Genomic DNA, 15574 nt, shown 5'->3' with positions numbered 1-15574 from the left:
TATATATAGTAAATAATGTATAATATAAATACACACATATATATACATATATATATGTGTGTGTGTCTGCATTATTCGTAAGATACAAGTAATATTACCGCTACAATTAAGCAAAAAAAAAAAAAGAACACCCTCTCCGTTCCCATGTAATTAGAAAAATCTGTTTACATTTTAATGGTATATTTTGCAAGAACTAATACGTCCGAAATTGGAGGAAGGTTGTATTGTAACGGCCTCTCATTAACTACAAACAGTGGAAGAGAGAGAGAGAGAGAGAGAGAGAGAGAGAGAGAGAGAGAGAGAGAGAGAGAGAGAAATAATCGCTAACATTTAGCCGCTTCATTGACATTCAAAATTATTAGGAATCTAATACCTAGGCTTCAATAAAAGAAAATTTACGATTAGCAGGCGACACCAGAGGGTCATAAAGACTCCAGAAACGTAAAATAACCGGAGAAAAATATGATAACGGCTTTTGCTAACTGCTTGCCCAAGCCAAATGAATTATGGTGGCGAGTGAATTTTTCAAAAAGCAATTGTTGGCACATTATCTGGGACTGTTTATCATCTAAATGAACTTTTTAAATCACAAATTGCAAGTCGTAACTTCACAATTAAGACCCTCGTAAATGGCATGTATATGTATGAGAGCTCTCTCTCTCTCTCTCTCTCTCTCTCTCTCTCTCAAACATTAGGGCCTCTCCTACCCCTTTACTTTTTATCTCTCCGTTTGCTTTGTTTTGAATTTAAATTCTCTCTCTCTCTCTCTCGTTCCTTTTAGTTTGACTTAATGCTCTCCTCTCTCTCTCTCTCTCTCTCTCTCTCTCTCTCTCTCTCTCTCTCCTCATAACATTAGGCTCTCTCCTCCCATACCCCTTTACTCTTTTATCTCTTCCTTTTGCTTTGTTTTGAATTTAAATTCTCTCTCTCTCTCTCTCTCTCATTCCTTTTAGTTTGACTTAATGCTTTCTCCTCTCTCTCTCTCTCTCTCTCTCTCTCTCTCTCTCATAACATTAGGCTCTCTCCTACCCCTTTACTTCTTTATCTCTTCCGTTTGCTTTGTTTTGAATTTAAATTCTCTCTCTCTCTCTCTCTCCTTTCCTTTTAGTTTGACTTAATGCTTTCTCCTCTCTCTCTCTCTCTCTCTCTCTCTCTCTCTCTGTGATGTGACATTCTCTCAGTGAGAGACTGTAATCATTCATGGTCTGGATAATCACCCGATAATACGCGTCTTACATACAATTAGCGAATGAAATATAGCTAAAAGTGTTCGTGAACTATCGGTGATTAGCTTAATATCAGATTAGAGTGATAAACCGTCTAATAAGTTGTGTACGAGTGAATTAATAAATTCTGGAAAATCATGGAGGAGTCAACCAATAGTGGCAAAGGTGGAGAAATCTTGCATGCATAGGAGATATTCAATATGATGAATTGGCAGGAAGGGAACTTGGTTTGCTGATCGTGGAGATAAATTGCAACATCGACCAAAAGATGTGAAATCATTCACAGACATATTGAAAGGATACGATCCTTCAAACTGGAGCAAATCTGTAGAAAATATAATGAAAATAATAGAAGGGATACCAATGAAAGTTCAGGTTATCAAAAGACTTATAAAGAAAATCTACAAAATCAACACATTCCATCAAAGAAAATAATTACGGTGGAATTAGTGAATATATTGATTGATGCAATAGGCAAACGGATGCCTAAAGCATGTAAACTATGTAGAGTGTGGTATAGCATTGTAAATCCACAAAACCTGATTAGGAAATGCTATGCTTGCCACGTACCGACACACCCTTCATGTGCTGAAGTTGACAAAATAGAAATAAGACACAAAAATATTTTGCTCAACATGTCTAGTATGGATAGACAAGGTCATTAAATCAAGACTTAATGTACAGATTGTGGAGGATGAAGAAGATGAAGAGGATGAAGAAGAGGAAGAAGAGGAAAATAGAAAAGAAGAAAATAAGACTGAAGAGAGGGAAAGATTAATGAAAACAAAGAACAGGATAATAGTATGGATGCAGAGAAACTCATAGATTCTACATATGAGGCAATACAGCAACATACTTATGAAGAAATAAATTATGACATGATAAATCAAAATAAAATCCCAAAGAGGTTGTACCCGGATCTCCATACTGATGGGAAAGAACAAAGAAAAAAAAAAAAGAAAGACACAGTATGCACCTTGAAAAGAGGGAATTGCAGGTTTGGTGAAAGATGTTATTACAAACATCCCAAGATATGTCACAATTATGAGATATATGGCAAATGTGCATATCTAGATGGCTATGAAGAGAATGCAGCGATCTACATCCAAAAATATGTAGAAAATGGAAAGAAGGGAAATGGATGTAGGTTTAATAAGAAATGTAGGTACATGCATCCTGTAGCCATGAAAAACCAAAATCAAAATCAAATACATATAAAAATCAAGGTAAAATGAAACAACAAAGAAAAGAAGAACAAAGATCATGTGATGAAGGCAAAAACAAGCCAACAACACATTATGAAATGTCAGCACCACGATATGAGCCATCAGCACCTAGATATAGCACAAGGAACAAGCAATGTCTATGATGCTAAGGGATGGTGCAGATATGGAGATAAGTGCAGGTTTATGCAACAAAGTGAATAAATATGAAGCTGGAAGAACAAGTATAATGGAAAAGTTGGATTTTTAATGTACGAATTTCTGGAAATGAAAAAAAGATCAACATATCAGAACAGGAAAGAGACATGGAAAATCCTTTTTATTACCCATATTAGATAATGGAGATAATACGCAAACCATCATAGTGATGAACGCGCAGGGCTTAGTTTCGAGTAACTCAAAAGAAAAAGATAGAGTTCTTAGAAGAACTAACCCAAAATGAAAAATAGAAATATTGAATATAAGTGAAACCTGGTATTCCCAAGAGACTGGTAATGATGACTAGATAAAGGGTTTCCAAACTTATAGATCAGATAGAAAAATAGAAATCAAGGGGAACCAAGGATATATGGGAGAGATGCCAATCAAGGAAAAATCTGTGAGAAATATAGTAACACAGAATGTGAATTAATAGCGGTAGAATTTGAATATGAAAAATTAGTGAACATTGTAATATACAGACCCTAATACTAAAAGAGTTTGACATAATAATTGAAAAATGGATGAAATATGTAGAAATCACAAGGACTGGACTATACTCCTAACCGGAGACTTTAACTTTCCTTTTGTAGAATGGAAAGAACGAATAGAGACTGTGGTTGTATTTATACATATAAAAAGAGAGCAATAGTAGTGCAGAAGATAAGAGGCAATTTGAAAAAGCTATTAGATATGCTACTAGAACATAACATTCAGCAAATAAATCACCTACCAACAAGAAAGGATAATATTTTAGATCTAATATTTGTGAACGAGGTGAACTATGTTAAAGAAATAATAGTATATAAACACGAGTATTTCGGACCATAATGTCATAGAACTAACAGTCCGTTCCAGAACATATGAAAACAGAGAAAAGCAAGAAACGAAAAATGGGAAGGATATGGAAAATACAATTTCTATAGTAAGAATATAAATTGGTCAAAAATAAATGAAGAATTAAACAAAAGAATGGGAAAATATATTTGTAAGTGATGATATACAGGTAAATACCGATATATTATATAAAATATTGAGGAAATAGTGGAAAATATATACCGAAGAAAAAAAGTAATCATCAGTCACGAATTCCAAGAGACAGAAGGATCTTGTTCCAGAAAATTAGAAAGTGGAAAAAGCTCTTGCAAAAGAAAAGAATGCATGGAAAGTGATGGAACTAAAAGTAAGATAGAAAATGCAGAACAAAAAAGATTATACAATCAAAAGAAAATGAAAAGGAACCTAGAAGAAATGACACTACAAAATATCATAAAACCTAAAATTTTTTATTCATATGCAAAAAGATTAATAAAATAAGAGTAGAAATAGGCCCTCTAAGAATTGAAGGGCGATTAACGAATGAAAAAGGAAATATGTAACATATTAGCAGAAAGATATAAGAGTGAATTACACCTAGAATTGAAAATGAAGATAATGATACAGAAATAAGAGATGAAAATACTGAATACTTATCAGACATAGATATTACAGAAGCCGATATTGTGCAGGCTATTAATGAAATTAAAATGGATCAGCAGCACGACCAGATGGAGTACCTGTCATATTGTTAAAGAAAGTGGTTCATTCAATCGCAAAGCCGTGCAATATTAAGACAGTATAGATACAGGCAAGATTTATGATGAGCATAAATTAGCATATATTACTCCTACTTTCAAAAGTGGTTCAAGACTAGAGGCAGTAATTATAGGCCTGTGAGTCTGACATCTCATATTATGAAAGTATATGAAAGGGTAATAAAAAAAAAAAAAAAAAAATATAATGAAACATTTAATGAAAAATAGATTGTTAATATAGGACAACATGGTTTTGTACCCGGAAAAAAGTACACAAACCCAACTGTTAGTCCACACATGAAAAGCATATATAAAAAAATGATAAATGAAAAAGATACAGATGGTTTACCTAGACTTTGCAAAAGCTTTTGACAAGGTAGATCATAATATATTAGGGAAAAAATTAGAAAACATAACATTGTTGACAAAGTAGGAAGATGGATAAAAGAATTTTTTGCAAAACAGAAAACAGATAGTGATTGCAAACGATGAGAAATCGGATGAAGCTACGGTAATATCCGGTGTACCAGGGTACGGTGTTAGCTGCATTGCTGTTTGTGATTATGATTGCAGACATAGACAGTAATGTTAAGGACCCAGTAGTAAGAAGTTTCGCAGATGACAAAGAATAAGTAGAGAAATTGCTTGATGAAGATAGGAACTCATACAAAGAGACCTAAATAAAATATATAAATGGGCAGAGATAAATAGGATGGTATTTAACTCTGATAAATTTGAATCAATGAACTATGGTGATAAAGTAGGAATGCTATATGCATATAAAGGACCTAATAATGAGACAATCAAAACAAGGAAGCAGTTAAAGACCTTGGTGTGATGTTGAATAGGAATATGTTATGCAATGATCAAATAGCAATTCTATTGGCAAAATGCAAAGCAAAATGGGAATGTTGTTCCGGCACTTCAAAACAAGAAAAGCTGAACACATGATTATGCTTTATTAAAACGTACGTACGTAGTCCACTTGAATATTGTAATATAATATGGTACCCACTACCAAAAGGATATTGCACAAATAGAGTGTACAAAAGTCATTTACAGCTAGAATAGAAGAAGTTAAGGACCTTGACTACTGGGAAAGACTACAATTCTTAAATTTATATAGTCTTGAAAGAGAAGAGAACGCTACATGGTAATTCAAGCATGGAAACAGATAGAAGGAATTACCGAAAATATCATGGATCTAAAATTATCAAAAAGAGCAAGCAGAGGTAGATTAATGCAAAAAACTATACCAGGAAAATTAAAGGAAAGCACAGGACATTAATCCACCACGCACCAGCATCGATAATGCAGCGTCTATTCAATGCGCTACCAGCTCATCTGAGGAACATAACAGGAGTGAGCGTAGATGTGTTTAAGAATAAAGCTGACAAATATCTAAGATGCATCCCCAGACCATCCAAGACTGGAAGATGCAAAATATACCGGAAGATGCGTTAGCAACTCTCTGGTAGACATCAAAGGCGCCTCACACTGAGGGACCTGGGGCAACCCGGAACGAATTGTGGTAAGGTCTGTAAGGTAAGGTAAGGTCTCTTCTCTCTCTCTCAGTCATAACATTAGGCTCTCTCCTACCCTTTACTTCTTTATCTCTTCCGTTTGCTTTGTTTTGAATTTAAATTCTCTCTCTCTCTCTCTCTCTCTCTCTCTCTCTCTCTCTCTCTCTCTCTCTCTCTCTCTCTCTCTCTCTCGTTCCTTTTAGTTTGACTTAATGCTTTCTCCTCTCTCTCTCTCTCTCTCTCTCTCTCTCTCTCTCTCTCTCTCTCTCTCTCTCTCTTCCTTTTTAGTCTTCCTCTTAATCTCTCTCTCTCTCTCTCTCTCTCTCTCTCTCTTCCTCTCTCTCTCTCTCTCTCTCTCTCTCTCTCTCTCTCTCTCTCTCTCTCTCTCTCTCATCAAACCACTGCCCCAGAGGCTCGTTAAAGCTCACGTATGATGACATGAAACTGACTCATATAAATGCAATGTCCGTCACCGCTGCTTCTGGACCCCCAAAAAGGTTTAAGGCTGTTATTGTAGCCCTACGTTATTTATTATTGCCTTTCCCGAAAGCTTTAATAAATCCATTAGCGTTGTCACTTCGCGTGAAAGCCACCAATGACCAGATAGATCCGTGTTATTGTAAACAATTTTTTTTGCTCATCTCACTCTCTCTCTCTCTCTCTCTCGCTTTCGTTTCTTTCGGTTTGATTTTCTCTTTCCCTCCCCATTCGTTTCTTTTACTTAAACTTTACACTCAGAGTCCTCTCTATCTCTCGCTTCTTTTTGTGTGACTTTATGCTCTCTTGAATTTGACTCTATACTCTCTCTCGGTTTGAATTTACTTAAACTTTACACCCAAGGTCCTCTCTCTCTCTCTTTGTGAATTATGCTCTCTCTCTCTCTCTCTCTCTCTCTCTCTCTCTCTCTCTCTCTCTCTCTCTTCTTTCTTTTACTTAAACTTTACACCCAAGGTCCTCTCTATCTCTCTCTTCTTTTGGTGTGAATTTATGCTCTCTCTCTCTCTCTCTCTCTCTCTCTCTCTCTCTCTCTCTCTCTCTCTCTCTCTCTCTCGGTTTGAATTTATACGCCCTTCTCTCTCTCTCTCTCTCTCTCTCTCTCTCTCTCTCTCTCTCTCTCTCTCTCTCTCTCTCTCTCTCTCTGCTTGAATTTATACGCCCTTTCTCTCTCTCTCTCTCTCTATTTATCTCTGTCTTCTCTCTCTCTCTCTCTCTCTCTCTCTCTCTCTTCCTTTTAACAGGAACCTTTACTGAAGTGTTTTCGACTGGACGAGAATGTCCGATGAGCTTAGCCATGCCGCGAATCTAATCTTTTTGCATTCCGATGATGACAGAACGAATTAGAAAAGCGGATTACCTGGAGCAGCTTCACGGGTTTCTACACATCAGCTATCTTTTTCAGTTGGTTGGATTTCCAGTAGGACATTAAAATATCCAATATCTTCTCATGCCTTTGGTAAAGAATCGATTAACGATCACGTACTTATTTTTAGTTGTCTGTAAAAGAAAACTATTGAGATGGTTTTTTGTCTGCGTCGTCCGCCCTTTTTCTGATCGCCCTCAGATCTTAAAAACTACTGACGCTAGAGGGCTGCAAATTGGTATGTTGATCATCCACCCTCCAATCATCAAACATACCAAATTGCAGCCCTCTAGCCCCAGTAGCGTTTGTTTTATTTAAGGTTAAGGTCAGCCATGATCGTGCGTCTGGCAACGTTATACGACAGGCAACCACACGGCCGTGACTGAAAGTTTCATGGGCCGCGGCTCATACAGCACATTATACCGAGACCATTGAAAGATAGATCTATTTTCGGTGGCCTTGATTGTACGCTGTACAGAAAACTCGATTGCCTTCGGCGCATTTTTCACTAGTATATTTTCGCCTCTACCGGGAGTGAATTGGCTAAGACTGATTCACCGACGTCATATTCTGTCATTTCCATTCTATTTCTCTCCTTCGTACTTAATGCTATCTGAAACCAATTTCTCCAAAACCTTTAAGCACTGGCCCTGCACTTTACAACAAATCAAAGACCTGCAATCACTTCCCCCAAAAAATGTTAACGACATGGAACAGTATTTCCCGACCTCTTAAAGACAAGCAACCACTATTCCCACCACTTCCGAGGCCCTAAAATCGTTTCCATATACCCCCCCTGTAGACCTGTCAATACACTTTCCAACGCTTTAAAGATCTAGGACAGTCTTCATCTACCGTAAAGACGTGACATGAATAATACTTACCTGTAGCACACTGATATGTCGTTGGTTCAATAACCAGCACCGTCAGACTGCAAAAGGTAAAGCATAATTAATGCTATGCAACTGCATGCAACACTAACCTGATATACCGTCGTACGTCCACCACTTTTCCCAGTTCCACGTTACTCCAGCTGCGTCTGGAATTGGAAATTGAAATGTTTCATTACAGATGGCTACAGATGTAAATTAAGTCAATAATAATAATAATAATAATAATAATAATAATAATAATAATAATAATAATAATAATAATAATAATAATAATAGTCTGTAATACAAATCCACAATTATATAGTAAACTATATTACTATGCAAAATGTAGTTTATTATACAAATGTGGATTTTTATTACACAGAGTGTTTTTCACGAGATTGTGAATTTCTTAGCAATAATAATAATAATAATAATAATAATAATAATAATAATAATAATAATAATAATAATAATAATAATAATAATAATTCTGCTGCATGATATACTGATGGGTTGATTCGACTCCACTAAGTACAGAACCTGAATTCGGTGGAAATATTCACTTCAGTGGAGAAACAGCTTAAACCTCTCTTGATGACTTACTGGTGATGGTCACTGCCACCTTACTTCTGTCCTAAAAGGCATGGCAGGACATTATATAATCCCCTTACGTGTTGAAGTTATACTAAGGTCAAGCAAATTCCATACTAATGATTCATTTGTAGCGTATGTATGTATGTATGTATGTACGTATGTATGTATGTATATATATACATATGTATGTACATATTATATATGTATTTTATGAGTGAGTAGGCAGCAGTAAGGTCAGAGACTCACGCCGCACCTGTCGACTCAGCTGTGAATATACAGTATATATATATATATATATATATATATATATATATATATATATATATATATATATATATATATATATATATATATATATATACCCGGTAACACATTTATCCGCACACACACACACACACACACACATTATTCAGGAACAATTCCTGTAATTAAACAAACGTCTATATGGAAAAATTACCCATGGCAAAAAACCTGAGTTGAGTATACTATAAAGCCGCATCAAATGATGACTGTCTCTTAAAACAATTTGTAATAAATGTAATTCATTTTTTTCCTCGCATTCCCAAACCGCTAACAGAGCAGTGTAATTAAACGAGGGACCATCATACTTTACTGCGGTGACAGCCATGAAGCCATAAAATATTTATTTCATTAAAACAGCGCCTGACTCTAAATTATCTCTTCATGTAATAATAATAATAATAATAATAATAATAATAATAATAATAATAATAATAATAATAATAATAATAGTCAGCAGATTTTACTCAATAATGTTTTTACACTTCATGCGATCGTCTTATGATAAAAAGTACAATACAGTAATGAAGAAAAGCATAATAATTATAATTATTATTATTCAGAAGATGAACCCTATTAATATGGAACAAACCCAAAGGGGCCACTGACTTGAAATGCAAGCTCCCAAAGAATATGGTGTTCATTAGAAAGAAGTAACAGGAGGTAAAGAATAGTACAATAACAAAACATACAAAACGTTGTGATGAAAAACAGCGATAATATGAAAAAAAGTAAAAAAATGCACCGATTATACCGTGTATAATCAAGGCCACCGAAAATAGATCTGTCTTTCGGTGGTCTCGGTATAATGCTGTATGAGCCATGAAACTTTAACCACTGCCCAGGCGGTGTCCTGTCCTGTACAGTTGCCGGATGCACGATTATGGCTAACTTTAACATTGAATAAAATAAAAACTATTGAGGATCAAGGACTGCAATTTGGTATGTTTGATGACTGGAGGGTGGATCATCAACATACTAATTTGCAGCCCTCTAGCCTCGGTAATTCTTAAGATCTGAGGGCGGACAGAAAAAGTGCGGACTGACAGACAAAGCCGGCACAATAGTTTTCTTTTACAGAAAACTAAAAAGGTGGAAATACTTATAAAAAGGCAGTGACAGGGATCTCCCGAGACCCATACGGAAGAGCAAACAGTGCGGAGGTTGGGTAAAATGAGAAAGGACCATAATACAAAGGGAAAGAAAAATCCGCCCCCCCAGTGCAATGGAAGGTTATAAGACAAAAGTAGACGGTGCACGGAAGGGAAGGGGAGAGCGCAGGAAAAGAACAATTGACACGGGACAGTAATGATGAGACAAAAATGAGAGGAGAGGAGTTAAGAGAGAAGGAACGAACGTCAGAGAAAAGAAATATGAACGTCGGAAAATAATTTTAGTAAAAAAAAAGGATAATGATAATGATAACGGTAAAACAGATAATGAAACATGATATATAACTCACACAGGAAACGAATGAATAAAAAAACGAAACAAGGTAGAATCGAATCAAATACAAAAAGAACCATAAAAAATAAAAAAACGGACTTGAAGAACACAGGAACAGCAAAGAAAAGAAATATGAACATCGGAAAATAATTTTGGTAAAAAAAGGATAATGATAATAATAACGGTAAAATAGATAATGAAACATGATATACAACTCAAATAAAATAAAACTAAAAGGGAAACAAAGAGGTAAAAATACACAAATAAAAAAAGCAAAAAATGGAGCAAAAACGGACAAGCAGAACACACAGGTGCAGAAAATAAAAAGAAATGAAGACAGGAGAGGGGGGGGGGACACTGAAAGAAAAGAGGAAAAAGCGTGATTTATGAGGTCTCCGTCATGTACCTTTCAAATCCCAAGGAATGATTTATGGTCAGTTACGATATCAACTTTCCTTCTGACGATTGCATTATACCTGCAGCAGTTGACAACGCTGCATTTTTCAGAAACACTTTTCGTCGTTGACAACGCTGAGTTTTGGGAACCCGCTTTTCTCTCGCTTCTTAAAGAACGCCATCAGTGCATAAGGCATTGTATAATACACTTCGTCGAGACTTTGCTATTGTATCTGTGATGAACTCCTGCTAAGGAAAGTTTGAAACTATACGAAAATGGAAAATTGAAAATTTAAAGATTATGTTCACGAAGCAGCACCAAGTCCCTAAACAATGCAGAACACACACAAACACACACATACACACATAACTACACACATATATACATATATATATATATATATATATATATATATATATATATATACATATGTCTTTATATCTGTATATATACATATATATTTATAAATGTATATGTGTATGTATGTATACATAAATATATATATATATATATATATATATATATATATATATATATATATATATATATATATATATTAGTGTGTGTGTGTTGTGTATTTCGTAGTTGGGGTATTTGTGGCTTCAATATTTGTGAGTATAAAATCTTCACTAGTGTATATGACAAAACTATCATTCACAGCCATGGCTTAAACACTTAGCAATCACCGATCATGGGACTAATTTTAATTCTAAGTACAGAGGCTTAAATTCGACTGCAACATGTATAACAGTCGAAATCAATTTGTACCTCTCTTGGAAGCCGAATGGATAAATCACTTTTGCCACTGTATAAAACTCAAAAGTCGTAGGTTCGAACCTAGTTTCTAACCCAGATGCATTTGCCATACGTAATCCCCTCTAGGTGTAAGTTATTCCCAAGGTAAAGTGAATTCGATATAAAGGGGTATCTGTGACTTCATATCTGAGAGTAACTGAAAACACTATCACAAACAGCCAAGGTTTATAAACTTACCAGTCAGCTATCATGGTAGAGATGGACTGGTTATGATTCTGTACAGAACCTGAATTCAACAGGAATATGTACAGCAGAGTTGAAAATCAACTTGAGTTTCTCTTGATAGCCGAATGAGTAAGTAATTGTTTCGTCTGTAACACACCAAAAAGACCCCCACCCCCGCTCCCGTTACCTTCTGACTTAACCAATTCTGACTCTTCTCTTCCCTCATCCTACCGTCATCATTTATATTTACTTGAAAATGCCTACATAAATTAAGTTTCCATTCTTCCGCCATTCATATTAATGCCCTGTCTACCTAGTTTACGGTTACCCTCCTAACCATATTTTGTTTTATGAGCTATGGAAATTTGGCTACAAGAACAAGCACTGGAGCACTTTCAGCTACTCAGTGCTTGAGGTGGAAAGAGGGAGTTGGAGTGACTGGACAGCAGGATGGAAGACGGGAAGCGAGAATGGAGATAAAGTAAAAGGTTAAAAAGTGGGTGTAGCTATGGGCCGAAGGGACACCGCAAACAATCTGTAGTAATGCCTACAGAGCACCGCATGAGGTGCACTGACGGCCCTAGCCCCTCCAAGTTAACCATACTCTTACTCATATTTACTGTCAACTAACTCTTGCAAACATTTTCATACCCATTCAAAAAGCTTCCGCAATTTCTATCGGTATTCCCAGTACCGTACCATCTGCAAAAGTCAACCATTCCGGTCTCCCATTCCAAACGCTATTCAAGACTCATTTTAGTTTTCTGTAAAGGAGAACTATTGAGATGACTTCCTCTGTCCGTCCGCACTTTTTCTGTCCACCCTCAGATCTTAAAAACTACTGCGGCTAGAGGGCTGCAAATTGGTATGTTGATCATCCACCCTCCAATCATCAACCATTGCAGCCCTCTAGCCTCAGTAGTTTTCATTTTATTTAAGGTTAAAGCCAGCCACGACCGTGCGTCAGCCAACGCTACTGGACAGGTCACCACCGTGCTGTGGCTGAAAGTTTCATGGGCCGCGGCTCATACAGCATTATACGCTGTACAGAAAACTCCATTGCGCCGAAGAAACTTCGGCGCAATTTTTTCTTGTTTTAATCACAATCGTCTACATCTACGAAGTGCTGTTTTGGCTTGTTATCTACGCGTCACCTACTCCGAGGTGCAAGTACTAAACATGGCGGAAGCTCCTTGGGACGCCGTATTTAGTACTAGCCCCTCGGGAATCAAAGTGTTATATACACCCATTTCTATATTGTGTGGTCGACTAATTATATTAATAAACGATATCTTCGTGCTGCCTTCTGCTTTACATTTATCATACGGTGTTTAGCACAAGCAGCTCGGAGTAGGTGACGCTAGGATAACAAGCCAAAGTAGCACCCATCTACTGCCCATTCTCGGACTTCTTGCATCGACTCATTCTCCTAAACAATTTTGTAAACACACTTTCGCTTCTGTCATCTACACTTTTAATCACAATTTACAGCTTTTCTTCTCAACCATACATTTTTAAAACCCTCCTAATTACCTCTCCATGGATTCTATCAAATACTTTTTCGAGGTTCAAGTATGCAACTACAGCCTTTTTTTTTTTAATTCTCACATAACTGACCCTCTTCCATTGTAAACAACACTGCTCTTGCCCTATCAATGCCCCTGTTAAGTATTTTATTTTCTCGACCAAAATCCTACCAAACCCTTTCCTTTCTGCATGTATTCATATATGTTTATATGACTCTACAAGCTCTCATAAATGGCTAAATTCCACTCACATATTCATCTCAACAAACTCATTTAATGAAATGAGGTCATAACACTATAAAGAACGCGGTAAAAGTAAAAATACGAGAGAGAAAGAAATTTAAAAGAAAATTAGCCGTGAATACTTATCCGACACGTCTTGGTTACCTCCCCTTCAATTTACGGCAAACGAAACATTAAGAGAAGATGAATGGCAGATTATGGAAGGAAGTGGAAAGGGAGAATGACAGTCGAATGACACAGAGAGAGAGAGAGAGAGAGAGAGAGAGAGAGAGAGAGAGAGAGAGAGAGAGAGAGAGAGAGCTGAATGTTTCAAAGGAAAAGTGGTTGTATGGTTCCTGTGAGACTGTAAAGTGTAGAGAGAGAGAGAGAGAGAGAGAGAGAGAGAGAGAGAGAGAGAGAGAGAGAGAGAGAGAGAGAGAGAGAGAGCAGTGTTTTTCATGTGTTCCTGTGAGACTGTAAAGAGGAAAGTTAGAGAGAGAGAGAGAGAGAGAGAGAGAGAGAGAGAGAGAGAGAGATGTCTGCCGGAATGTTCGTATGAAAAGTGGTTGTATGCGCTCTGTGTGACTGTAAAGTGTACGAGAGAGAGAGAGAGAGAGAGAGAGAGAGAGAGAGAGAGAGAGAGAGAGAGAGAGAGAGCAGAGCCTTGTGACGATATGTCTGTAGATGTGTATGAATGAAAACAGTGATTGTAAAGGGTGAGAGAGAGAGAGGGTGTGCCTGCAAGAACGAATACAAGAAAATTGGTATTATGTTCCGTGTTATTGTAGAGTAACTGAGTAAAAGTGTGTTGAAGTATACATTTTATGTAGTGAAAGCAAAGACGAGATGAACGTACGCGGAAATTGAAAAACGAATGAACTGAAAACTTAAAATGGAGAAATCATGAGGAGACTAATGACCGACTTCAAGCGCTTTCTGAACTAAAGGTGAGTGCGCCCAAGTGTTACTTGTGAATCACAAGACCGCACATGTTCATGAATACGCAGATATCCCACACGGGGGAAAAGCAAAATGCAATCCAGGGTACCAAGCATTTTCGGGTATTTCCTGTACAAATGAACGAAAGTAGACATTCGCAGACGAACGCGTGGCATTCTTTTGCGTACACATCTGCATATATTATCAATTAGAGTTGTATGTATTAAACCAGGAATATATCCAGTAAAAATGACTCCAGAACGTACAACACTTGCATGAGAATTATACAAGACACTTTTACGTCTGTATATTCACCGGTAATTAGAACGTAATGTTATCTTAAACACTCAGAAATTAAGATGACTACTCAATATAAACTATCTTTGTTTATCTGCCGTATTTCATAAAAGACAGTCTTGTAATTGGTGGGGCTTTCTCTTTAAGTCTTTTAGCACAGGGATAAGTGATACAGGAACAAGAAATGAATGCGCTCTCTCTCTCTCTCTCTCTCTCTCTCTCTCTCTCTCTCTCCCCATCAATTCAATCACAAATGGTTTTGACGTATTCAGAAAAGATGGCAACCAAATTAAGCCCCCTCAGAGGCTCGTTCTGCTATGTTTTGATGTTTGGAAAGGAATTTTTGCAAGCCAAGACTGTGATGTCTGATGGTAGCATAATTGTCTATCTACCAGATAAAAGAAAACAATGTTAGTTGAGTGTCTCTTTTTTTTTTTTTAGGGCAGTCCTACTTACGTCACAGCTTTCAACCTTTACATTCCATTTGCAATATCCAAAGAGGGTTCAAGCCTCTACACAGAAGGAAGGCCTATATGCCAGATTTGATTTGATTTTATGAGATTTTTGCTGTCACACCAAATACTGGGGCACTTCCAGCCATTCAAGTGCTTAAGACAGTGGAAAGAGGGGGGTTGGAGTGGCTGGACAGCAAGATCAAGAGATACAGAAAATAAAGGAGATCAAGTTCAGGGATCTAAAGGTGGAACTGGGACAAAATTCCACAGTTGCTCTCAGAAATAATAGTTAGAGAGGTTGAACGGCAAGACTGAAGAAAGGAAGCGGGAATGGAGGTTATGTAAAAGGATAAAAATTTGGTGCAGCTAGGGGCCAAAGGTACGCTGCAAATCCCCATTTGTAATGCCTACAGTGTAACACGTGATGGCAACCGTCCT

At 36.8% G+C, this 15574-nt stretch overlaps 1 protein-coding gene across 2 annotated transcripts in view; it reads right to left on the bottom strand.

Annotated features, from left to right (window-relative positions):
• LOC136847775 (putative carbonic anhydrase-like protein 2) overlaps positions 1 to 15574 on the bottom strand; it is a 482132-nt gene that overhangs the window by 208967 nt on the left and 257591 nt on the right. For both annotated transcript variants that reach the window (XM_067119683.1, XM_067119682.1), the window contains one exon: positions 8087 to 8143. In XM_067119683.1, coding sequence (XP_066975784.1) covers positions 8087 to 8143 — 57 coding nt within the window. The remainder of the gene's footprint in view (positions 1 to 8086; positions 8144 to 15574) is intronic.

Source organism: Macrobrachium rosenbergii, chromosome 17, assembly GCF_040412425.1.
Source record: "Macrobrachium rosenbergii isolate ZJJX-2024 chromosome 17, ASM4041242v1, whole genome shotgun sequence".
Classification (NCBI taxonomy): Eukaryota; Metazoa; Arthropoda; class Malacostraca; order Decapoda; family Palaemonidae; genus Macrobrachium; species Macrobrachium rosenbergii.
The sequence above is the reverse complement of the archived record's forward strand: the minus strand, read 5'-3'. Positions and strand labels throughout refer to the sequence as shown.